Source organism: Maniola hyperantus, chromosome 25 (genome assembly GCF_902806685.2).
Source record: "Maniola hyperantus chromosome 25, iAphHyp1.2, whole genome shotgun sequence".
NCBI classification, from domain to species: Eukaryota; Metazoa; Arthropoda; class Insecta; order Lepidoptera; family Nymphalidae; genus Maniola; species Maniola hyperantus.
In genome coordinates this window covers 1,137,115-1,164,800 of record NC_048560.1, presented here as the reverse complement: position 1 = coordinate 1,164,800, position 27,686 = coordinate 1,137,115, and the positions used below count along the sequence as shown (strand labels likewise).

At 38.7% G+C, this 27,686-nt stretch overlaps 1 protein-coding gene across 3 annotated transcripts; it reads right to left on the bottom strand.

Annotated features, from left to right (window-relative positions):
• On the bottom strand, positions 1-27,620 carry LOC117993864 (neural/ectodermal development factor IMP-L2-like). 3 transcript variants are annotated; one of them, XM_034981738.2, is made up of 7 exons: positions 27,472-27,620; positions 6,221-6,383; positions 2,950-3,131; positions 1,942-2,104; positions 1,104-1,294; positions 830-967; positions 1-128 (listed from the first exon to the last, which is right to left on the bottom strand). In XM_034981738.2, exons 2-6 carry the CDS (start codon positions 6,336-6,338, stop codon positions 836-838), a joined length of 786 nt encoding a protein of 261 aa, XP_034837629.1. In that variant the 5' UTR covers positions 6,339-6,383; positions 27,472-27,620; the 3' UTR covers positions 1-128; positions 830-835. The 3 variants fall into 3 exon arrangements, with proteins under 3 accessions (XP_034837629.1, XP_069363361.1, XP_069363360.1); XM_069507260.1 differs by lacking the exon at positions 27,472-27,620 and adding an exon at positions 12,481-12,499; XM_069507259.1 differs by lacking the exon at positions 27,472-27,620 and adding an exon at positions 8,033-8,187.
• Between the last annotated feature and the right edge of the window lie 66 nt (positions 27,621-27,686).

Below are 27,686 nucleotides of genomic sequence, written 5' to 3'. Positions count from 1 at the left end.
AAATCTACTGTCGGATACGACTTATTTGACGTTGGTGAATTTGGCCCTTAAAATTATAAAGTAGGAACATCAAAATATCGTCGGCGGGTAGCTCAGCTGCTCGGTTGGTTGCAAGTTTCATTTTTAATCTGAAACGAAAGCAAAATAATGTTTTTAATTTCCGTCTGCGTGGGTTTAAGTAGGTATTTGTGGGTAAGGTGGGAATGCTTTAATTTTCCGGGACAAAAGTAACTTTTGTCTGTCCCTGGGATATAAGCTATATATAGGTTAAACGGATAGGCTGCGAAAAGCCAACAAACAGACAGATAGATAGAGATACTTAGATAGAGACAGATAGACTTACAGAGAGACTTAGATAGAGACAGATAGACTTACAGACAGCCTTAGAGACAGATAGACTTACAGAGAGATTTAGGTAGAGACTGATAGGCTTACAGACAGACTTAGATAGGGACAGATAGACTTACAGAAAGACTTAAATAGAGACGGATAGACTTACAGAAAGACTTAAATAGAGACAAGTAGACTTACAAAGAAACTTAGATAGAGACAGAGAGACTTAGAGATAAACATACTTTTCGGAGCTATGTGCGTTTTTAATAATTTAATAATTAAACATCACTTGCTTTTACGGTGAAGGAAAACATCGTGAGGAAACCTACATGCCTGAGAGTTCTCCATAATGTTCTCAAAGGTGTGTGAAATCTACCAATCCGCACATGGCCAGCGTGGTAGACTATGGCCAAACCCTTCTCACTCTGAGAGGAGACCCGTGCTCAGTAGTGAGCCGGCGACCGGGTTGATCATGATGATGATGAATAAGCATTACCTATGTTCAACGTGCCACGAGCGGATAGAGGAATGTTTCCACAGCATCTCTTCCGTACGCGTTCTTGATGGCACACGTCCAGCCGCCCATGTCGTCCCAGCTGATGCCCGAGATGTGCAGGTCTCCAGATGGTAGAACCTGCATACAAATAAAACAAAGGTGTTATTGACCATCACAGATATAAAAAGAAAGTTAATTAGAGCAATGTAAAACAAATAAAAATTTTATTTATTTTAACGTGACCCTTTGACATAAAATATCATAAAATCCTCACCCTCAATCGATTGCTCCCGTACACAACATTCTCATTGTTGTCCATCCACAGCACCTGAGTCTTGGTAGGGCTGAACGCCCGACAGGGTAGCGTGGCGCTGGTACCGACCAGCTGGAACAGGTCGCTGTAGAACGTCGTGATGATCGGCTTCGACGGCATTATCTCGTTGAGGATGGAATCCGATCCGGGGCCTAGACAAAGAAAATTAGAAGTTAAGAAAAAGTAATTTATAAGGGAACTGCTGGATTAAGGTGGCGCAAGACCGTGGCGTGTGGAAGTCCCTACAAGAGACCTATGTCCAGCAGTGGACGTTTATCGGTTGATGATGATGAATTCTTAATTTTTTTTAGAAAATCCCCGACTGCACTGCATCTTTTTTAAAACACATATTAAAGCGCATTATATCCGCCATTTTGATTTTTTATGAATTTTATTTAATTAAGTCTAGCTGATGGCTGCGACTTTGTACGCGTGGATTTAAGTTTTTAAAATCCCGTCTCTTTGATTTTTTGGGATAAAAAGTAGCCTATGTCCCTCTCCAGGTCTTAAACTATACCCCTGCAAAAAATCACATCGATCTTTTGCTCCGTTGCGACGTGATTAAAGGACAAACCAATAAACCAGCAAGCAAACACGCTTTTGCATTTATAATATCGGTATGATGCGGACAACAACCAGTAAAACAGCTTGTAACCTATTACTGTATATTTGCATACCTTCAGATATGTCCTGATATGATACCTGTCTGGTCAGCCGAGCGGGGCTGAGGGGGTTGATGGAGATGATCTCGGTAGTGTCTTCTTCACTATAATATAACTTATTTACTATAGTTACATACCTTCAACATAAACCGTGGTGGACGCGCTATTCTCCCTAAGTCCGGAGCTGGCGACGCAAGTGAAGACATCGCCATTGGAAGCTGTGCGGATCACGAACTTGCTGGTCAGCCGAGCGGGGCTGAGGGAGTTGGTGGAGAAGATCTCGTTGGTGTCTTCTTCAAACTGGAAGAATATCAATTAATTAAGTATTTTGCTATCTATAACTGTAATTCTTGTAATGTGTAAAGTCAGGCTGAAGTCCACCATGCTGACTAAGTGCGGATGGTAGCCTTACACACCTTTGAGAACATAATGGAGAGCTCACAGGCATGCAGGTTTTCTCACGATGTTTCCCTTCACTGTTAAAGCCGTTAAAGTTAAAGTTGATCGAACTCCTCGAATAACCACCTACCCTCTATCGGTCCTTAGCAACTAATGACTACATAACATTGTAAAGGGCATATATTGTTAAAATTGAGGATTTTAAATTTTTTTTTGATCTGTGCCGCTATTTGATTAGATAATATTATAAACTAGCTTATGGTTGCGACTTCGTCCGCGTGGACGACACAAATTTCAAACCCCTATTTCACTCCCTATTGGGGTTGAATTTTCAAAAATCCTTTCTTAGCGGATGCCTACATCATAACAGCTATCTGCATGTCAAATTTCAGCCCGATTCGTCCAGTAGTTTGAGCAGTGCGTTTGATAGATCAGACAGTCAGCTTTTCATTTTACTACATATATTTAGATAAAATATTAGATAAATAAAAAAGCGATGATTATTGATCTTTCACTAATATATTCACCAGAGCTTTCGCCTAAAAACGCAAGACGATAAAAGGCTTGTAAGCTGCAAGCATTTACTTAGTAGGGTACATTTACCTACTGTTATCGGAATAGAACAGAAAAAATATTTTTATTCAAATTGCTTTTGAATCGTCAAAATAATTTGCCACTGATTCGAAATGCCGTTCCTACTGAGAAGAACCGATTTACTAACTCAAATAGATTTACTGTCTACTCACATCAGAAACTGGTATCCCATTCTTCAGCCATCCAGCAAAAGGGGCCGGGTTGCCCATGATCTCGCACTCCAGTACGAGAGTCGTGCCGGGAACGAACCGGGCCGTTTCCGGAGGAGGGACGGAAATCTTCACGTATTTCCCCACTGTACGACGTTTGGGACTCGGTATGGCGGCTGGTATTTCTGGAATAAAGAGAAAATATTTCAATTTCAATTTATTGCGATTCCATAAACTATGTAAATACAAAGTAGGATTATGGATACCTAGTTTGGGTGTCGCAATTTGGTCTGAACAGTAGACCTTAGTAGGGAGACCCATATTATTATTTATTTTATTTGCGTCGTTTAGAAAATCATTTATGGCATGGTAGCACTTTTCTAATAAAAAGTTTTTTAATATTTTATTACATTTGAACGAGAGCGGTGTGCAGGCTCGACCGTACCAAAGGGGAGATCTCCCACCGAGCGGTTGGTTGTGCTCGGTAGCGCCAGCTGGGCCGACGGTTATGTCTTGAAACTTCTATATATAGTCCAGATTGCAGAAAACTCCGTTAGTGCGATTACTATCGGCGGTACATTTGTTCGGGACTACGTCATCGATTGAACAGCGCCATCTACTTACGCTACGTTACGCATTTTGTTTGGAAAATTATCATATTTATATGCATCTTTATAGACATTACGTAGGGACTCGAGGTATGAAGTAGTAACTGATAAAATCTTCCTGGAATTTAACTTTTAATTGAATTCCGTCCTGAAGCAAACTCGTATTAATTAAGTCTTTTTTTATTTTATTCAGATACAAGTTAGCCCTTGACTCATCTGGTGGTAAGTGATGATGCAGTCTAACTGCTAGCTAGGTCTGAAGTCTCCCACCAGCCCAGACTAGATGTTTAGAAGTTATTAAATTCCAAACCCCTGCCAGGAATCGGACCCGGGAGAAACCCAAGGCAAAGTTGGTAAAATAGTTGCAGGTATCTACATAATCAACCTGATTTGAATAGATTTCTAGTAAATATTCTAACATGAATTCGACTTTTTTTCCGCGAAAACGTGCATTATACTTTATGATTGTCCTTTCAGCCAAGTCTGGGAGTTTGAAATTCAATAGCGGCACACCAGATGGCCAATTTATTCTGAATAATATATCACGTATTTATTTAATCCATTTTATTTAGCACTACTATTAAAGGTGACCGAATTTTACAGATTTTAGGACAGGCCTGCCGCCTGAAGGAAAGCAAAGGAAAAGATGTATGGGAGGAGTTAGAGGAGGCCTTTACTAGAGATGCGGTACCAGCCAGATAACCTCCCCGTGTGCCTGAGTGTTGCGGGTCCCTTCAAGCAGCGCTTGGGCCGGTGTACCATGGTAACATGGTTAACAAATTCTCTTCATGGGATATTGTTAGCCATGGCTGATTGATCTGGCAGGGAGGGGGTGTTGTCCGCGCATCACTCTGAGTGTCCCGAGCAGAGGGCGCAGTAGACGTAGGAGCGGAGGGTTTGGCTGTGGTGGGTGGTTGGTGATGAGTGTATCATAAGTCATCACCCACCCAACAATCACTGGCTGCCCCAGCGGTCTCTCGCCTGTCCAGTTTGGTGACGGGCGAGGTAGATGTTGAGGATGGGGAACGTGGAGAGGGCCCTCCCCGCGAGCCTTGTGAGCCCTTGTGAGGATCTGTGGATGATGGACACGGGGCGGTCTATCACTCAGTGTGGTCCTCGGGTTGGCTAGCGTGCTGTGGTTCCGGCATGTCTCTAACGGTGTTTGGGAGCACGTAGTGCCCCACTGGTGGGTCTGCTGCGGCGGACATCCGCTGGCGGAGTAACGAGGCATTGTTGGTCCCTTGTGCTCCATCAGCGGTGGAATGGAACTTCGTAAGGTTTTTAGTCGGTAGAAGTTCGACATAACCACTGTGCTCCCCGTGGTTGGTGGTATCCATGACGGATTTTCCTCACGAAAAAAAAGGCCTTTGCCAGAGGTAAGCAGACTGCTGAACAGACGCCAACTGATCTGTGACTCTGATGAATTGTTTATGCTTAGAATATTTACTTAGTTCTAGGTCCAAGTGTTTGTGGGTGGTGTAGTGGTATGGGTGTAGATGAGTCAGTGAGTGAGTGAATCAGGATTTTTCTAAATATATTTATATAGATTATGTATTAATAAACTGGGTATACCTAGATATGAATTACAATAATTTACGATTCATACAAGGAAGTCATGAATTTCAATAGCGCTGTTTCAGCTGATACGAATAAATCTTTGTCTGAAACAATTGATGATATAACTGTTTTTTATTCCATTACAAGCTTGCCCTTGACTGAGAACTCACCTGGTGGTAAGTGATGATGCAGTCTACGATGGCAGCGCGCTAACTTGGATGAGGTCTGAGGTTTTGTCTAATGGGAGGCCTCGGCCGTGGCTAGTTACCTCCCTACCGGCAAAGCCGTGCCGCCAAGCAATTTAGCGTTCCGGTACGATGCCGTGTAGAAACCAAAGGTGTATGGGTTTAATAAAAACTGCCATACTCCTTCCAGATTAGCCCGCTCCCACCTTGGACTACATCGTCACTTACCATCAGGTGAGATTGCAGTCAAGGGCTAACTTGAATCTGAATAAAAAGAAGGTATGGCAGTTTCATTAAACGCATACCCGTTATCGGTACACGGTATCAGAACGCTAAATCGCTTGGCAGCACGGCTTTGCCCGTAGGGTGGTAACTAGCTACGGCATAACCTCCGACCAGATCAGACCAGAAACAATTTAAAAATTATAAATCCCCAAATTGCCCGTACCGGGAATTGAACCCGGCACAATCCGCTTATAAAACCACAGCGCTCATAACTATGCCAGGGAAGTCGTAACTATGGTGGTATGGGGCTATAGATGCTTCAATAAGACTTAGAAATTGAGACGCTTGAAGTGACTGTAGATATAAGTCCCGCAAATTGCTATTGCGCTGGAACCATGTCTCATTAACATCGAAATGACGTCATTTTGACGTCAGCCGAAATAAAAATATACTATCAGCTCGTAACGTCAGTCTAGTGCTGACGTCACTAAAAAGGCAGCCACGCCCATTAGGAATTGCGGGACTTATACCTATATTTGTTTTTTTACAGTACCAACAAAGAGTTTACGCCGTCTACTTGAATATCAGCGGCAGCTGTGTTTTATTTATCTCTCATAAATAGGTGTTCCTTATTAATAGTATAAAAATACCTAGTTTATAAACTATATTAAAGTTAAAGATAAAATAAAGAAATGTTACCATTGGGTAATAGTCTGTTATCTAGTTCGAGTTTTGCGTCGTCGATCCGTGCGTATGCCGACAAGCATTGCAGCGAGACTAGCGCCGCGGCGGCGAGTAGCGGTATTAAGTTGATCATCTCTACTTTTGATAGATGGCGTTAGTGTGCGTAACAAAAATGAACCTGAAACAAAATAATTTACGGTGAAATTCTAGACAAGGAAATTTTTACAAGGTTACACGAAATTAAAAAATAAAAGTTGAATATAGCAGGTCGATAAGTGCTTAAGGTGTCGGCCTCTTAGTAGGCTCCGTCAGGGATATTTTGATCTCTGGCACCGGGCACGCACCTCTAACTTTTCGGTAGGTAGGTATTCGCGTCTTAAATCGAATAGGTCCTAACTCTTGCTTTAACGGTGAAAGAAAACATTATGTCCAATATATGCCTGAGAGTTCTCCATAATGTTTTCAAAGATATGTGAAGTTTGGCCAATCCGCATTTGGCCAGTGTGGTAGACTATGGCCTAAGAATTTCTCATTCTAAGAGGAGACCTGTGCTCAGAAGTGGGCCCACGATGGGTTGAGATGATGATTCTTTGGACGTGAGTTTGATAGGAGGTCAAATTCGTAAACTTTATACGAAGCCATGGAACTATAGTCCGCGACAGGTTGAGATAGCAATCGGGGCATGAGGCGGGAGGACGCTTCGCACACCCGCACGTCACCGTGCTCGCCCGCACCGGGTTAGAGCGGGGGCTGTGCGGTTGTGTGTGGCGTTCGCTCCCCATTGAGTGCTAATTTTTAGGGTTCCGTACCTCAAAAGGAAAAACAGAACCCTTATAGGATCACTTTGTTGTCTGTCTGTCTGTCTGTCAAGAAACCTACAGGGTACTTCTTGTTGACCTAGAATGATGAAATTTGGCAGGTAGGTAGATCTTATACCTGACATTTGGGGAAAAATCTGAAAACCGTGAATTTAAATTAAAAAAAAAAAAAAAAATTGATTTATTTCAGGTTAACATACCCATAATAACTTTGAAATTAATAAAATTAAAATACCAATACATAAAATAATTAATAAATAAAAATTAAATTAAATGTCAAGGCAGGCAAGGAGAGAAGGTACTAGACTTCATTTAGGGTTAGATCACACAAAAAAAAAATTGTGGTCATGAACTAATAATTAGTATTTTCAACTTTTGTATTTTCAACATTTAGCATTTATTATATGGGTAGTGATTTATTAAGGAAATAGACACACAAAGAATTTTCATATTTTCTACTTTCTAGCGAATAAATTAATCTATTTTATTTTCTTCGCACGGGTAGCTAGCTTCGAAGGAATCACTATTTTTTTTTAAAATAAAATAGCCTATGTTACTTAAAAATACTTTAGCTTTCTACTGGTGAAAGAATTTTCAAAATGGGTTCAGCAGTTCCAGAGATTACCCCCTACAAACAAACTTACAAACTTTATCTCGTTTTAATATTAGCAGGTATAGATATAGATAGGTACTTATTTCTATACTAATCCATTAAAAAGTTAAGTATAATTACAAGGGACCTTATTACAGAAATACATTGAAAAAAATAAAGGAAAATAAGAAAGTACAAGAATAAATATCTAGGAAGAACAGCTGTTTTTCGTTACTTGACATGTAAAAATTTGCAATTAGCTATAAGCCTATAATTTTCTCCTGTACCTAATTATTTATCTACATCCTAGAACTAGCTGAAAGTATAGCTATCCTTATAAATAAAATAAATATAAAGTAAAATTATAAAGAAAACTTTCGTTACTGCAAAATGAAAAATCGAAAAACTTTTACGTACCTTAATGACTATAATCACTTAATAACTTCTATCAAGCACTTAAACGATCACTTATATTATTACGATCACGTACTTTGTTTAATACTTTGCTCTATTATTTAACTAGTGCAATAATAAGTCTATCCTAGATGTGTTCAGGGATAAAGTTATCATTAGAATACGTTGGTTCGATGAATTTCATCCCTTTTATACTCGGAGGCGGTCGGTTCACACGGATTGGTTTTTCGTCATTACTATTTTATCAGATAAGAGATCTCTGAGTAATTATTATTTAATTAATCTATTAATTAACTAGCTGACGCTCGCGACTTCGTCCGCGTGGATTTAGGTTTTTAAGAATTCCGCAAGAACTCTTTGATTTTCCGGAATAAAAAGTAGCCTATGTCATTCTTCAGGTCTTTAACTATACACATGCACGTTGCGACATGCGACGTGATTGAAGGTATCTAATCTAAGTAATAGAAAAAAATCATCTTAATAAAACGGTCCATTGTTTTTTTTAAACCACTCATTAGTAGAAAAAAATCGTAATAATTAATTTTATTAGCTCTAAGTTACTTAATATTAAGATTAGTTAGTTTAATTAAGCTGTTGGTTTTCCAACTAAAATAAAAATAAAATAAATCCAATGCGATGTCTGCCTGTCTGTCTGTTTGTCTGTCTGCTAGCTTTTCACGGCCCATCGGTTCAACCTATTTTGACAAAATTTGGTACAGAGGTAGCTTGCATCCCCGGGAAGGACATATTTTATCCCGGAAAATCAAAGAGTTCCTACGGGATTTTCAAAAACCTAATTCCACGCGGACGAAGTGGCAGGCATCACCTAGTAAATAATAATTATAAATTATAAGTGGTCAAATATTATAGTAGGTAGGTACTAGGTAGGTAGGTACTTATTTTAAATTGATGTAAAATGAATATTATTTTAATTTTGACTTTTGCAAAATCAATGTTAGTTATTTATAATTATTCCATATCTCTCTATTAATTTCCGAAGAACATTAATTACTCAACTGAAACAATTTTTCGTTCTGAAAAGTCTGGCGATTGATATCAAATGAAGGTGATAGCCGGGACCGACGACTTCGTGCTTTCTTCAGCACGGCGAAAACAAAAGGGCTAAATTTCAACCTCCAAAATCGGGCACCCGTCCATTCACCGACTCGGGTCAACGTTGCTTACCTTGGCCATACGTCACGTAATCAACTTCAAATACCTTAACCACTCACAAGGTAACGCACCGTCTGTCAATGATTTAAAAACCATTCACATTAAATCATAATATGAGATATGAGTTTAAAAAAAACCGGCCAAGTGCGAGTCAGGCTCGCGCAATGAGAGTTCCGTACTACAGTCGTATTTTTTCGACATTTTGCACGATAATTAAAAACCATGATGCAAAAAATAAATAAAAATCTGTTTTAGAATGTACAGGTCAAGACCTTTCATATGATACCCCATTATATATATTTCATGATTCTAGGTCAACGGGAAGTACCCTGTAGGTTTCTTGACAGACAGACAGACAGACAGACAACAAAGTGATCCTATAAGGGTTCCGTTTTGCTTTTGAGGTACGGAACCCTAAAAGTGACATGTCTTCATTTATTCGCTTATTCGTAACTACGTCCCAACGGGCACGTGCGTTTGACGCACATTTCCGAGAACGATTTTGTCAACTGTCATCAAAAAAAAATTTGAAGCATTTAAAAATTCAACCGATTTCAATCTCTATTTTCTAAGTCATAAAGTCTCAAATGACTTGCTGGAGGAGTACAAAAATGATTATTAGATTTTAGAACCCATGAAAATATGCTGTTCGGACTTTTTCGTTAGGAATTTTGCAAGCCAAAATCGTCCGGTAGTCGCCAAAATTTCGTTTAGTGTATTCTAAGAAGTGATTTGCGAGAAATCTATATCACCCATATTAAAGTTTATATTATACGCGAAAGTGTGTTTGTTAGTTGGTTTGTCATTCAATCACACCGCAACGGATCAGCGTGATTTTTTGCATGAATATAAGTAGGTACTCAAAGACCGGGAGAGTGATACCTATAGACTAATTTTTTTTCGGGAAAATCAAAGAGTTCACAGGATTTTAGAAACTTAAATCCACGCGGACAAAACTACGGGCATAATTCAAGAAAAAACTGACTGACTGTGCGTGCTATCATCGTACAGCTGAAACTGCTGGATCTATAAACTTCAGATTTTGCATAAGTTCTGTATTTAACTCAAAGACATTATACAGTGTGTTTTTTTAACTTTGACAGTATGGGGAAATAAGTATGAAAAATATTTGAAAAAGTATTTTCTGACCAATTTCTGCTGTCCTGCTTTTTCTTTCCATACAATGAATTTATTCTTACACTAGCGGATGCCCGCGACTTCGTACGCGTGGATTTAGGTTTTTAAAAATCCTGCGGGAACTCATTGATTTCTCGAGATAAAAAGTAGCCTGTGTCAGTCTCCAGGTCTTTAACTAAGCATATCCATGCGAAAAACATGTCCATCCGTTGCTCCGTTGCGACGTGATTGAAGGACAAACCAACAAACAAACAAACCATCAAACAAACACACTTTCGCATTTATAATAATATGGGTACTGATGAAACTGAGTCGATCAGCATTATAAAAAAAATTGTCAATTACATTGATTTTTATGGACAACTCACGATTGACCAAAAAAACTGGCCAAGTGCGAGTCAGGCTCGCGCCACGAGGGTTCCGTACTATAGTCGTATTTTTTCAACACTTTGCACTGTAATTCAAAAACTATTATGCATAAAAATAAATAAAAATCTATTTTAGAATGCAGAGGTGAATACCTTTCATATGATACCCTATTTGATATAGTTATCTTACTTCGAAAATTGAAAATACTAATTTTTAGTTTATAAATAAATAAATAAATAAATAAACGTTTATTTCAGACCATTCATAGATCCATAGATGATCCATAGATTATGACTACAATTTAATTTTTTTGTGTGATGTAATCACAAATGCACGGTTTTCAGATTTTTCCTGCTGTCTGCTTTAAGACCTACCTACCTGTCAAATTTCATGATTCTAGGTCAACGGGAAGTACCCTGTAGGTTTCTTGACAGACCGACAGACAGACAACAAAGTGATCCTATAAGGGTTCCGTTTTTCCTTTTGAGGTACGGAACCCTAAAAATTGACTATGCCAAAATTGTTTTCACAAAAAAAGAGCAAATACATAGTTTCTACGACAGTTTTCCCGTACCTCCTATGGTTTCGGATTTCCCCATATTGTCCACGTTAAAAAAATACACTGTATTCCTATAGACAGTATGGTACGTGTTTAATTCAAAGAATCCTAATAAGTAATGTTATTATTTTGTCTGGAAGTTATCATGATAGGTACGAGAGTACCAGATGTCAGTCGCTTCATTTCTCAAAACTGCCGCTTGCTTTGGTTTTACCAATATGCAGTTTTTACAGACATTATTGCACATCGTTATCATCATCATCAACCGATAGACGTCCACAGCTGGACATAGGTCTCTTGTAGAGACTTCCACATGCCACAGTCTTGCGCGACCTGAATCCAGCATCTCCCTGCGATTCTTCGGATGTCGTCCATCTACCTAGTAGGGGGGTCTTTCAACGTTGCGAGGTCGCCATTCCAGCACCCTAACGTCTATCGGTTTTCCGAACTATGTGCCCTGCCCATTGCCACTTCAGCTTCGCAATCCGTTGAGCTCTATGTCGGTTACTCTAGTTCTCCTACGGATCTCCTCATTTCTGATTTGATCACGTAGAGAAACTCCAAGCATTATTATTGCACATAATTAATTGCTATCAGCAATAATGTTACAACTCTAACTGATCTAGCTGAAATTTGGCATGCAAATAGGTGTATGACGTAGACATGCGCTAAGAAAGGATTTTTGAAAATTCAACCCCTGAAGGGGTAAAATGGGGATATCAATTTTGTGTAGTCCACCCGGACAAAGTCGCGAGCATAAGCTACCAACATGTTTTAGCAAAGATTCCGTTTCTAAAATATACGACCCAAAATCACCTAGTGTGGTACGAAAGATCCTTAATGTGAAACAAAACTGTGTGATAATCTGAGAATCCAGATTATCACACAACTCAATGTCAAGGACATTTAAAAAAAAATGAAAATACCTATTTGTTTACTTTTAACAATCTTTTTGTTTATTCAGATACTAGCTGATGCCCGCGACTTTGTCTGCGTGGAATTAATTTTTTTTAAATCCCGTGGGAACTCTTTGATTTTCCGGGATAAAACCCTATGTCACTCTCCAGGTCTTTATCTATACCCATGCAAAAAATCACGTCAATCTGTTGAACCGTTGCGCCGTGTTCGAAGGACAAACTAACAAACAAACACACTTTCGCATTTATAATAAGGGTAAGTACCAGGACAAGATAAACTTTGACTGAAATCTCACCTGATAGTAAGTGATGATGCAGTCTAAGATGGAAGCGGGCGAACCTGGAAGGGTAGGGCAGTTTTTATTAAACCCTTTGGTTTCTACACGGCATCGTACCGGAACGCTGAATCGCTTGGCGGCACGACTTTGCCAGTAGGGTGGTAACTAGCCACGGCCGAAGGCTCCCACCAGACCAGGCCAGAAATTTAGAAATTATAAAATTCCAAACCCCTGCCGGGAATCGAACCCGGAACCTCCCACTAATAAGACCACAGTGCTTACCACTGCGCCAGGGAGGCCCCAAGATGCTAGAATAGCGACCTCACATCGGAATGCGCATGCGTTGGTAGACCCTCCACTATGTGGACAGACGACATCATACGAGTCGCAGGGAGCCGCTGGATTCAAGCGGCGGAAGACCGTGGCGTGGGGTCTCTAGAAAAGACCTATGACGTCTATCGATAAATAACGATGATCATGATGATGATCATGAGGGTGCTAATTACTGTAAAACTTAAGTTAACGATTCAAAAATAAATTCCTTCTTAACATTCTTTCTTAACTTTCTTATAACTTAAATCGTTAAGAAGTTAAACTTTGGAAGCTTTCACAGAAAATTAGTCGTGACTTTCAAACTTTTTACAACAATAGGTTTCTCTTTGTGACTTCCCACATGCAATGCAATTTACGTATTTTTTTACAAAATTTTCCCGTTTTCTCGAAAGGATAAAATATTATTGTACTGGCTGATGCCCGCGACTTTGTACGCGTGGATTTAGGTTTTTAAAAATCCCGTGGAACTCTTTGATTTTCCAGGATAAAAAGTAGCCTATGTCACTCTCCAGGTCTTGAACTATACCCATGCAAAAAATCACGTCGATCCGTTGCTCCGTTGCGACGTGATTGAAGGACAAACAAACACACTTTCGCATTTATAATAGTAGTGATTATTTTTACAAGGATTTTTTTAAATTTTTTTTTGTTATGGGTGGCGGTAGTAATGGTCCTCGTAAAATAGTTTGCTCGCTATTTTTATTTTTAAAAAATATGAAGCTAAAATTGCACGAGAAATTGACTCTACAATATCATCAGTCCCTCTTTAGAATGAGGGTTGAGGCCATAGTCTACCACGCTGGTCAAGTGCCACACATCTTTGAGAAATTATAGAAAACTCTCAGGCAAGCAGATTTCCTCACAATGCTTTCCTTCACCGTTAAAGCTATTAAGTATAACAGTGATATTTAATTGTTAAGGCACGTAACTGAAAAATAAGAGGTAAGTTTGAAAAATCAATGAGTTCCCACTGAATTGGGTATTTGACTACATCAAAAATAAATTATTTCTCAGTGATGATTAAATAGAGGCTCTTTCCAAAATACTTAATATCCACGTCCTTTGTTAGTTTTAAGTGTAATAACCATGTTAAATTATCGATTATACGAAAAAGTACGTGATTATAATGTGACGTCACATTCCAGTATTTCATAGAACATCGCATACTAAGTGCACGTTTTGACGTTTGATAAAAATTTACTGATTTGACTAGTCGTCAAATACCGTATTATTTCAAAACCTAGAGGATTAAAAATCCAGCGGATAAAATCGCGGGCATCATTAGTATTGTGTCATTTTTTTTCAATAGAGACAGCGAGCAAACGAGCAGGCGGGTCACCTGATGTTAAGTGATTACCGCCGCCCATGAACATTTGCAGTTTGCACCACCAGAGGGACCGCCGATGCGTTGCCGGCCCTTCAGGAATTTGTTGGTTCACCCCTTGAATAACCCCATGTTGTAATCTAGTGGGAATACCGCCGATGGGAGTTGGTTTCACAGTTTGCACGTGCGTGGAAAGAAGGATCTGGCACAGCGGACGGTCGAAGTGCACCAAACACCCAGGTGGTGAGGGTGAAATTCCTTACGGTGGCGCTCGGTGCGGTTGTAGAAAAAGAAGGGTGGAATGAGGTGAAAAGCTTTTTCTGCAACAAGCCATACGTAGTGATAAAGTAGGTAGGTACCTATATCAGAGATGAGAAATGACACTTTAATCTTTTTTTTATAGTAGTACACATAATTATATTAATTTTTTTTTTTAATACAATAAAACTTAAAGCTAGCCTTATCTAATTACTATATAAATCATGACCGCGTGGAATGGTGCCAAGAATACTGGCTGCATTTCCGCGCTGGACAGCCAGGCTGATCCGCTGCGCAAAAAATGAGCCAGCCCTTCTGTCACCAGTTGAGGCTATTAATCGCGGTGAAATGTCTCGTAAAAAATTTTTAGCACTAAGACTCCATGGCCCCAGGGTCTCCACGGCAAACGGCACAAAAATGTAACTCTCTATAAGAGAGGCATACTTGCGCCGCTTGCCGTTTTCAGCTGTTTCTGCTGCGGCTCCCGGTCTTGATGCTGTCTTCCTGATATGACACGGGGCCAATGTGTCAACGCAAGTTGCGTCCCACATTAGCGCCCGTCCCCGTTCCCAGGGAACCAGCGTCAATCCATCACTTTAATCTGATGCCAAATAGCTTAATATTACCCCCCCTAGTGGTGTTATTGGCTAAACAACTTCTAATGAAGCAACTCAAATTTATTTACTCTATTACCTCCCATTGCGTCACTAACAGTAAACAATTATTGACAATTTCTTGATAAAAATAATAGAATCCATACTTCCATACTAATATTTTAAATGAGAAAGTGTGTCTGTCTGTCTGTCTGCTAGCTTTTCACGGCCCAACAGTTTAACCGATTCGGATGAAATTTGGTACAGTTTGCCATAGTCATAGTGAAGCTGTGATAGCCTAGTCGATAGGACCGTCAGCCTTCTAATCGGAGGTCGGGGGTTTGATCCCGGGCACGCACCTCTAACTTTTCGGAGTTATGTGCGTTTTAAATAATTAAATATCACTTGCTTTAACGGTGAAGGAAAACATCGTGAGGAAACCTGCATGCCTGAGAGTTCTCCATAATGTTCTCAAAGGTGTGTGAAGTCTACCAATCCGCACATGGCCAGCGTGGTAGACTATGGCCAAAACCGTTCTCACTATGAGAGGAGACCCGTGCTCTGTAGTGAGCCAGTGATGGGTTGATCATGATCATGATGATGAGGGCCATAGTCAGCTGTTCCAGTGCAGATTGCCAGACTTCACAAACCTTTGAGAACATTATGGAGAACTCTCAGGCATGCAAAATATATAATAGAGTAGAAATCGTATTTAAATAGTTAAATTTCTTAGCTAGTTTTGAATAAGAACCTTATGAAGAACCCGCAAGAAATTCGGCGAAACTTGCTTAATTTTACTAGAACTTCTTAAAATCCTTTCTTAGTGGGAGTTTAAATCTCAAGTTACTAGGTTGATATGTCATTCAGTCAAAAATAGGAGAAACATCAGTAATATTTTTTTTTAAAGAGACAAAGTCGCGAGTGTTAACAAGTATCTCATAACTGATTTGCCCTTTTACTTTTACATAATTAGAGGAAAAGATAAGCCCTTTCCCTTAAGTCTTACTGCAGACTAGCAATTGCAATCTTCAGACATTTTTGTCTAGCCTTTGCTCGGAATATCGGCCTTTGCCGAAGAATAATTAGACAAGGCGTTTGGGATTAATGAAACTGCCATACCCTTTCCAAGTTAGCCTGCTTTCATCTTAGACTGCATTATTACGTAGCACCAGGTGAAATTGCAGTTAAGGTCTTACTGGTAATCGAATAAAAAAACTATTCAAGTGCGAGTCGGACTCACACACGAAGGGTTCCGTACTATTGTACAAGAAATAACATTATTGTACAAGAATATTTTTTTTTATCATCATCATCATCATCATCATCATCATCATCATCATCATCATGATCAGTCATCGCCGGCTCACTACAGAGCACTGGTCTTCCCTCAGAGTGAGAAGGGTTTTGGCCATAGTTTACCACGCAGGCCATGTGCGGATTGGTAGACTTCACACACCTTTGAGAACATTATGGAGAACTCTCAGCCATGCAGGTTTCCTCACGATGTTTTCCTTCACCGTTAAAGCAAGATACATTTAATAAATTAAAAACGCACATAACTCCGAAAAGTTAGAAGTGCGTGCCTGGGATCGAACTTCCGATTAGAAGACGGACTCCCTAACCACTTGGCTATCGCAATTTTTTCTTGACTTTGCTACCTACCAAATTTCATGATTCTAGGACCCTTCAGTTCCCTTCAAGTTTTGATTCCCATAACGGGTCTTGACAGCCACGACAGACAGACAAACAGGCAACCATAAAAACAATCGTGCGACACTTGTGTCGTGGTTGCATATCGCAAAGTTTATCTGCGTCCTCGATCAGCCTTATTACAGTATTTCCAGGCTTACGTAGGCCGAAGATTAATGTAATAATTATAGCTTGAATAGACTAATAAGTGGTAGAGGCTATGTTTAGCCAATCAATGTGCTGGCATTATCTCCCTGATTGGGTAAAGATTATCCCCTTAATTAAATATAGGATTCGAGATGAAACGTGCTAAGCAGGCTACTGAGGTTTTGGGAAATTTTATCACGAAGTAATTACTTGAAAGGCGGTGATATCCTAGTAAATAAGAGGTCGAACCTATTGGCGAGATCGGGCTTTCGATACCGGGCACGCACCTCGAACTTTTTCCCTCCCTCCTTTTTCTACAATCGCACCGCACGCCACCGCAAACAATTCCACCCTCACCACCTGGGTGTCTGGAGCACTTCGACCACCCGTTGTGCCAGATCCTTTTTTCCACGCACATGTAAACTGTGGAATCAATTCCCTTCGGCGGCGTTCCAACTAGATTACAACATGGGGTTATTCAAGGGGCGGACCAACAAATTCCTGAAAGGCCGGCAACGCATTGGTGGTTCCTCTGGTACTGCAAATGTTTATGGGCGGCGGTAATCACTTAACATCAGGTGACCCGTCTGCTCGTTTGCTCCGCATTTTTATGTAAAAAAAACTTCGGAGTTACATGCGTTTTTATTTGACATCTAGTCAAATCAGTGACTTTTTATCAAACGTCAAAACGCGCGCTTAGTATGCGAGATTCTATGAAATACTGGAATGTGAAGTCGCATCATATATCCTCCGGCTTCCTCATCCACCCACTTCCCCAGTGGCGGATTTGCCCTAAGGCCCAGTAGGCCCGGGCCTAGGGCAGCCACTAGGAGCGGCCAATCGTGACTAAAAATTCACTGAAAATTATCACCACTACCACATCATCTTACAAATGCAAACCGACTATCAAAAAGCGTCTATTCCTCTCTTATTTACTGTTGTATTTTCATATATATATATATATATATATATATATATATATATATATATATATATATATATATATATATATATATATATATATATATATACATACGTATATTATTTGTATTTACTTTATTTAATTAGTACACCCCTTCCGCTTTCTTTAATTTTTATAATATCCTCTACCCTAAGGTTGCCTGGAAGAGATCGCTATTTTAGCGATAAGGCCGCCTATTGTACATGCTGTATTTGTTATAATAATATGTCTATTGTTTTTGTTTTGGTGTACAATAAAGCATATTTTACTTTTACTTTACTTTACTTTATTTTTACCTACTATGAATAATCGTTTTGACTTTGATTTTGACTAATGTTATGATAAAAGTTGGCAATAAAAAAATCGTTAAGTATGTAGTCTATTATCATAAGTGCTGAGAAAGGGGCGGCTGGTACCTGTTTATTACATGGTCTGGGGCCTGGGGCTAAGACTGCAAATCCGCCACTGCACTTCCCGCTGCCTTCTTAAGGTCGTCAGTCCAGCGGGTTGGACGTCCCCTTGGGGCGGGTCGCTAGTAGCCTGTAAGGTGAAGACGTCGGCCTACCAATTTGGAAGTCTAATAGTCCGCAGTTCGATCCCGAGACCTCTAACTTTTCGGAGTTATGTGCGTTAAACATCGCGAACAGGTTTCCCTGCATGCTTGAGACTTGGGAGTTCTCCTTCTCCCTCCATAATGTTTTCAAAGGTGTGTAAAGCTATATACGAGTACCGACTGAGAATTTCTCCTAACTATTTTGGACCCGACTCAAGAATTGAACCCCAGACCTCATGACCCTCAGCCGAAAGGCTAACCACTAGACAAACAAGGTAGTTTTCAAAATTGATACGTTAGGTCCCGCCTACACTATTAGGAGCTATTAGGTATCATTTCGCTATCAATAAACGTCACTATATCGATATTTCAATATCGATACACATCTATCGACCACGCCCCTAAATATATACGAATGAGCCCTATCGATATATTTTACTTGGGTATATAATTAAATATAATATTTCAATACACTGATATAGGTACAAGCGAACTAAAGATACGCAGTTCCTTTAAAAAAATTGAAATTATTTTGTTTAGCAAGAGTATAATAATGGGGCGATTCTCTTGTACACAATCTCTAAACTAAACTAAATTAACAGGTCTAAATCTAGTGCTATCCTTTTCCGCCAGCAACATTATGAAAGGGATAGCAATAGATATATAATAGACGTGTCATTTTAGTTTAGTTTAGAGATTGTTTATAACGGAATTAGCCACACTGTACCTTTAAAATGTATCTTAAAATCTTTAATTTTTAGCCTGTTCTAATATATTATTGCGTTAACTATGTGACTAATTCTGTTGTACAGAATCTCTAAACTAAACTATAGTGACAAGTCTAAATCTAGTGCTATCCTTTTCCGCGGGAAGCATTATGAAAGGGATAGCCTCATGATAAGACCTGCCATTTTGTGTCATTGCACTAATGACTTGCATTATTGTGAAATGAAAACAGACTTATTTGCATCGCTTTACAGTTTAATTTACATTGAGTTGCTTACTAGAGATAGTGCTTTCAAATAGGGATGGTGTCCATGACAAAAATAACTCTTAGTGATTATTAAATAGTGGGTCTTCCAAAATACGTAAAATCCTCGTCCTCTCTGAGCTTAGTGAACCATTATAAAATATTGGTACTGATTCTGAGCACACCTACATTTTAGAGTGTTCGCATCCTCTTCTTAAAAATGTAATATGAAAAGGGCAGACACAGTGTGAGAGTTTTAAATTAAATAAAATTAGAGATGTCAAACTTCGTGACTTTAGCTGCCAGTCGCGAGCCTATTGTTTAAATTTGTAGCGTGCACTACAATTTAGAGTCTTTTAATGTAAAATTCATGTTCTGTCCTTTTTTAGCAATATTAAAAAAAAGATGCAGATACTCTAAATTTAGTTTAGAGAGAGACAACAGAATCGGCGCCATTGATTAAACTAAACAAGTACGTCAAACAATTACGACGTCATATTTCACTATACCATAAAAGCTTTCACACTAAGAAAGTTACGATATGATTAGTCGGCAAGATCCCTATCATTTCTGTAGGTATGCGCGAGTTCTTTATTAAAAATCGTTGACAATAATATCCTATCAAGGCCGTAAGCTAGTGAGTTGATACTGAGTAGAGATCTTTGGTTTTACATATCAATGGCAGGGTATATAATTAAATATAATATTTCAGTATTAAATATTGCTTAATTTAAATACTAGATGTGGCCAGCTGCTTCGGTATATTTTAATGGATACCATTTATTTGTGAAATAACTTAGTTTATAAAGTTAACTAGACTTGAGTTACTATAGAAATAAAAATAAATTTGTAATGCCCGCCTCTAGGCTAAGTAAAGTTAGCAATTCATTTGTTCGTAATTCTATACGTTTTTATAATAAGCTTCCAATTGGAGATGTCTCGCAACCAGTTCAAAGTTTTCATAAAATGTAAACTTATCGAAAAATCCTATTACAATGTAAAGGATTATTTGAATAATAGGAAAGCTTGGGAATGAGTTGCTTAACAGCTTTGTGTTCGTTCTAATAAGTTTAAGTTATTTTGTAAAGTTGTGATAATAAAAAGAATACCCGGCTGAGTTTGTTGTGGGCTCTTCTCAGAACTGGGCGCGTTTGGAACCCTCGTAGCTTTAGTTTTAAGTTGGCGTAATAATCACCACTATATCTTACAAATCCAACAACAGACTATCGAAAAGAGAAATTTATTATCTATTTTGAATAAATCATTTGACTTTGACTTTGAACAAATTAAGATTAGGTATAAGGTCCGCAAATTGCTATTGCGCTGGAACCATGTCGTCATTTTGATGTCATTTGACGTACCTATATTATTTGAGTAAAAATATACCATCAGCTCGAAACTTTAGTCTAGTGCTGACGTCACTAAAATGGCGGCCACGCGCCTTAGCAATTTGCGGGACTTATAAGAGTAGATCTTGAGTAGATACTTTAAATGAACGACAATGAGGTCCATAAGTCGACATGCGTGCTTATTTCTTTCGATACCTAACTAGTACACGAGTTTAAGCTTGGCGCGCATATTCTTTTGTTTTTTTTATTATACTTATTATACTTATTATAACTTGGGAATTTGAATTTAATTATACATATCTACCTGATGCCAATTATATTAAGTAGATATGTACCTACACAAGTAATTCAAAAGTTCTTAGGAAATCCGACTACGGTTGCGGGTTGGCACTGCAGGTTTGATATTTTAATTTAAGTATAGTCAGTGTCAGGGGTGTTACGGATATTCGCATCCGCATCCGCAAATGCGGAACATTCGCATTAATTCAGACTTCCGCATCCGCATCGGTTAATGCGGAGCTTTTACGGATGTCGATTCATATTTGCAACAAGTAACGAATAACGACCTGCAAAAGAAAGTGGGCGCGTTCCTCGCGCGTGTTTGCTTTCGTTCCCTAACAATCCGAAAGTGTACAATGGTACTTACCCTACAGGGGTGTTATTTTCGGGGATAAAAAGTAGCCTATATCACTCTCTAGCCCCCCGATTGTGTAAGAATAACCATTTCATCGCTATCGCAATCGTCAAGAAATTCTGCCCTTTGATTGGTCGATTCGCTGTTTACATTTTTTCACAGCCAATCAAAGGGCAGAATTTCTTGACGATTGCGATAGCCATGAAATGGTTATTCTTACACAATTGGGCAGGTCTTTAACTGTACCCGTGCTAAAAAATCACGTCGATCCTTTGCTCCGTTTTAATGTGATTGAAGGGCAAACCAACAAACCAACAAACAAACACACTTTCACATTTATAATAATGGTACTGGTTTCAGCCGTTAGTAAATGCGCGCTAGCCCTAACAGTTAGTTGCTATCTGTGGAGATAAATTTCAAGTACACAGTGACGTCATGACACACCCACATGAGGCGAGCCCGCTATAGTGTGGGGCGGCCTATCGATGACTATTAGCTGATGCCCGCAACTTCATCCGCGTGGAGTTAAGTTTAAAAAAAAAAACTTTGATTTTCGGGGTAAAAAGAAGCCTATGTCACTCTCCAGGTCAACTATATCCGTGCAAAAAACCACGTCCACCGTACAAGAAATAACACTTTCAAAATCTTTTGTATTTTTATGGCGGCCATTTTGAAATTTTATTATTTGTTATAGCGGCAATATAAATACATAGTCTTTGAAAATTTTATTTTCTACCTATTATGATATACGAGAAACAACTCGCTGACAGACAGATATAATAAAATTCCACAAACAATTTCAGACTTGCCATTTCACAAGTTTAAAAAATGTGTTAAAAGTATGCTCCTAAAAAAAGCATATTATACAGTCGAAGACTATATGTAAATGATAGAATAGAATAGAATAGAATAAATTTTATTGCATTAACTGTGTAGGTACATTAGGTGTTATACTTGTTATAAAGTTCTAACAGTTTGCCACTTTGTGGCGTGCAATACTGGTTACATACAATATTTTTTAAATATTACAATTTTTAACTATTTTGTTTACTAAACTAAAAAAACTACCTAGGTACTTACATACTATACTTACATCAATAATTTTCATAAAAATACTCATTAATATTATAAAAGGCCTTACTAATTAACCTTAAATATAAAAAAGCTTGGATTTGACTCGCTCCAGCAATGCACGGGGCTGCAATGGCTTGTATAGTATGGCATAATAACATTGTAAATTGTAAAATTAAAAAGAGCAACCGCCGAGTTTCTTGCTGGTTCTTCTCGGTAGGAACGGTATTCCGAACCAGTGGTAAATTAAAACTACCCGACTATTCGAAAGCGCTTGTAAAAAGTCTACTTGAATAAAAACATATTCTATTCTATTCTATTCTATTCTACAGACAGATAGACGGACGGACAGCGGAGGTTTAGTAATAGGGTCTCCGTTGCCCCCTTCGTGTACGGAACCCTAAAAAGTAGATAATGCCCGCGATTTCATTTGGGTTTTTAATCCCATCCCTTTGATTTCCCGGGACCAAAGTAGCTTTTGACCTTCCCTGGAATGCAAGCTATCTTTATACGAAATGTCAAAAAACCGGCCAAGTGCGAGTCAGACTCGCGCACCAAGTAGACCGGTAAAGACTCGAGTTGCCACTCGATTCTTCCGAGCTTCTGTCATTCAAAATTCCGCAGTGCGTAACAACCGGCGCACGTATCTCGCGACAGGCTTGCGACACGCGTAAATCTCGCGATCATTACTGTCAAACGTCTGGCTAGTGAGAGACAGCAATAGCCATAAAGCAAAATAAGAAGAAGAAGAAGAGAGTCAGCAAATTAACTGTCGGATTGCTATTGCTGTCGCTACTGCAACGTTTTAGATAATCACCCCGCGGGTTTGACACCTAATGACCAGTGGTCACACCCCGCGACCCGCCTATAGTTGCAGGTGGCATTACCACCACTGAAGAGGGCCAACGCATTGAGCAGTTACCCCGGGACCCGCCAGATAGCGGTTTGAAATGTGTGTATTCCACGCGGACGAAGTCGCGGGCATAAGTTAGTTTCTCACATAGACGAACAGCATCATCTAGATAAGTACTTGGTACAGAGATAGGATCATGGAGACGGGTATAGACTATTTTTATCCCAAAAAACCGGCCAAGTGCGAGTCAGGCTCGGGCAATGAGGGTTCCGTACTACAGTCGTATTTTTTCGACATTTTGCACGATAATTCAAAAACTATGATGCGTAAAAATAAATAAAAATCTGGTTTAGAATGTACAGGTGACCTTTCATATGATACCCCACTTGATATAGTCACTCACTTCGAAAGTTGAAAATACTAATTATTAGTTCATGACCACAATTTAAATTATTTTCTTGCTAGACAGACAGACAGACAGACAACAAAGTGATTCTATAAGGGTTCCGTTTTTCCTTTTGAGGTACGGAACCCTAAAAATCAAAGAGTTCCCACGGGATTTCAAAAACTTAAATCCACGCGGATCTGAATATAAATAAAAGGAAAAGGTGACTGACTGACTGACTGATCTATCAACGCACAGCTCAAACTACTGGACAGATCGGGCTGAAATTTTGCATGCAGGTAGCTATTATGACGTAGGCATCCGCTATGAAAGGATTTTTGAAAATTCCTCCCCTAAGGGGTTAAAATAGGGGTTTAAAATATGTGTATTCCATGCGGACGAAGTCACGGGCATAAGCCTAGTCTAGTAATAAATAAAAGAAGGTTTTCTTGTTTGATTACTGAACCCTAAAAATTATATTGTAATGTACATGGGCTACTGACCTATTACGGTAATTCACTAGTGGCATTTAACTTCATACTTATTGCAATTTTACCTTCATTTCGTTTCCTGGACTTAACTGACTGACAAAAAGAGGAAGGTTAGATACGTATTTCCGCCATTTGTAATTATGTCATTATCACAAAGTTCCAGGGAAGCCATCGGCTTTGCATTTAGCTGTTTGCAATGTACAATGACCTCTGCTAATAAAGTACGCTGGACCTGCGGTTACTGACCAGTAGGACGATTGTCTAAAACCTGCATCAATCATTATTACAATCTCAATTGTTCTGATTGGCTGAATTTGTGCGATTCTTGTTGCGACAATGCATTGTAGCCAATAGTGAGCGAGCGTTAACCAATCAGAGATGATAGCGATCGTGACATTGTAGCTGTAATTCTCCCGCAATCGAACAGCCGTTTTTGAAGAAACTTGATTTTCGCCATTTTGGCGCTTATAGTAGCAGTGAGCGAACGTCATAATAATAATATTATGAAAGTATAATCGGAACTAAATGTTAGTGATGCGATGAGACATATTCTGTTAACATACATAGATCAATACAAAGACTATATGACAAAGTGTCAATTTTGATTCCCGGTAGGTACGCTCGGTGGGGCGCTTCGAATCGACTCAAAAAATAACTGTTATTCAATTAAATTTTATGGATCAACTTCCCTGATTAGTAATTTATGACATTCAAGCATCAGCTGAAAGAATATAACTCGGCAACCTTTATTTTTCCACTCCTTAGAGTGGAAAAATAAAGGTTGCCCATTTTCCCCTCTGCGTAACTAAGGGAGCACAGATCTAATACCCGGTATTAGACTGGCGTATTAGATCAGTGTGGCATACCTATTCCAGCGTACTATTGTATCATACGAGTATGTCCATTTCAGTGACAATGTTGTATAATGGATGTTACATTGTTGTAACAATGTATTGTAACATATTTTAAGAACTTAAACTGTTGAGACAGAGAGACATTTGTTATAAAAATATATATACGTATCATCATCATCATTATTATCAACCCATCGCTGGCTCACTACTGAGCATGGGTCTCCTCTTACAATGAGAAAGGTTTGGCCATAGTCTACCACGCTGGCGATGTGCAGATGGACAGACTTCACACACTTTTGAGAACATTATGGAGCCTCGATAGCTCAACGGTTAAAGGAGCGGACTGAAAACCGAAAGGTCGCCGGTTCAAATCCCACCTGTTGCACTATTGTCGTACCTACTCCTAGCACAAGCTTTACGCTTAATTGGAAGGGAAAGGGGAATATTAGTCAGCAATTAACTTTGCTAATATTCTTTAAAAAAAACTCAGGTGTGCAGGTTTCCTCACGATGTTTTTTTTTCACCGTTAAAGCGATATTTTTTGATATTTTCTCCTAAAAGTTGAGGTGCCCGGGATTAAACGACCGGCCCCCCCGACTAGGAGGCCGACTTATTAGAAGTACCACTAGGACTAGGAGCGCCCGAGTAGCGCTCCCCAGGCTCTCCATACAAACGTAGTTTTAATACAATATTAACCAATTAAGCATAATGTTTTGAGTATAGTAGACGGGAAAGTTAGCCTTTCTAAAAGAGTAACTGATGGGATTCTTGCTGGCTCTTCTCAGTAAAAACTACTTTCCGAAACGGGTGGTAGAGTCTTAGCGTTAAGTAATAAATATTTTTGGATATGAATTTTATGTTATTTGTGATTATAAGCAGTATAGTAGGTATACATATTTTTTTCACGATTTTTTTCAAAATACATGTAAAATTTCAGGTATTAGTAGATATTTTTATGTGACTGGTGTTTTATTAGTACCTAGGTATACTTATTATAAATGCGAAAGTGTGTTTGTTTATTGGTTTATTGGTTAACTAGCTTATGCTCGCGACTTCGTCCGCGTGGACTACACAAATTTCAAACCCCTATTTCACCCCCTTAGGGTTGAATTTTCCAAAATCCTTTCTTAGCGGACGCCTACGTCATATTAGCTGTCTGCATGCCAAATTTCAGCCCGATCCGTCCAGTAGTTTGAGCTGTGCGTTGATAGATCAGTCAGTCAGTCAGTCAGTCAGTCAGTCAGTCACCTTTTCCTTTTATATATTTAGATTGTTGGTTTATCCTTCAATCACGTCGCAATGGTGCAACGGATTGACGTGATTTATTGCATGGGTATAGTTAAAGACCTGGAGAATAACATAGGCTACTTTTAATCCCGGAAAATCAAAGAGTTCCCGCGGGATTTTTAAAAACCTATCTCACGAAGTCGACGACACTAACCTAACGATGTACATTACTTTCTGCCGCGTATTGTAGGTACTTCTCTACACTATTTAACTAACCGCGGTACTCAGAGTCGGTAATCGTTACTTAAGATTGAGTTAAAACGAGACAGATTTATGTCAGAGATATAGTTGGAAGAAATCTCTGTTTAGAGATAAGCATTTCCAATGTAACTTAATTTATTATTACTTTGTAACTACAATTTTGGTACATGAAAAATAAAAATAAATTAATAAATAAATAGTTCTGTCTCGTTTTAACACGGCTGTAAGTCTTAATTATCTATGTTAAAAACATATGTAATTATAATATTATATTTCCCGCGATCTCACGATGTTATGACAGAAAGACATTTTAGCTGTTCTTAGTTTATAATATAAATGTTCTTTGGTATGGAATACAGCTGCTAGTGAGGGGAATGACCAGAATCTTTTCGCAAAAGTATAACACAATATCAGTACCCATATTATTATAAATGCGAAAGTGTGTTTGTTTGTTGGTTTGTCCTTCAATCACGTCGCAGCGGAGCAACGGATAAACGTGATTTTTTGCATGGGTAAAGACCTGGAGAGTGATATAGGCTACTTTTTTATCCCGGGAAATCAAAGAGTTCCCACGGGATTTTTTAAAAACCTAAATCCACACGTACAAAGTCGCGGGCATCAGCTAGTTATGTTATAAGTATTTAATAATCACTGAGAAATAATTTATTTTTGATATACCCTCATGTTCTATAATATAATTACACTACAGTCAAATACCCAATTAACACATGGCTACTTTTGATCCCGGAAATCATAGAGTCCTCACGGAATAAAAGCTCGTTTAATTTGAAAGATTAAATTGGAAATTGCATGAAAATTTTTAAACCCACTGTTTGAGAGAATACAAAAAATTGTAGGTATTTTACTTTAATTCCGAAGCTTAATATTGTAATAAAATTTTAACTATACTTAAATCGAACAGAAAGCGCCCGAAACGAATAAAATTCCAAAATTATGGTCATAAAAAGAATATATAAAATCGCCCGCAAATCGCAATTTATATTTTTATAATGCATAACAGTAACCTTAAAAAATAAAAATATATTATTTGCTCACCGAAACAAGTTTTCTCGAAGCTTGATCACTCTCGTCGGCGATTACAAACGGTTTCGTTCAATATTATAAAACGGATTAATATATCAATTACTAAGTCGCAATCGAATTCTAATAACGCTGAATAATCGAAAAATCGATAAGGCATGAACTGTGCTACACTACTGTCAATAATGTCGATATTACATTCTTTATAAAGCTATTTAAACTACTGATAA

What these genes read in the sequence shown, in the direction of transcription:
- LOC117993864 (XM_034981738.2), bottom strand. Translation starts at nt 6,338, where the DNA reads ATGATCAACTTAATACCGCTACTCGCCGCCGCGGCGCTAGTCTCGCTG. An exon ending in ATGGGATACCAGTTTCTGAT is followed by an intron (nt 2,105 to 2,949) that starts GTGAGTAGACAG and finishes ATATTCTTCCAG; the next exon opens with TTTGAAGAAGACACCAACGA. An exon ending in CACCACGGTTTATGTTGAAG is followed by an intron (nt 1,295 to 1,941) that starts GTATGTAACTAT and finishes TTCTTTGTCTAG; the next exon opens with GCCCCGGATCGGATTCCATC.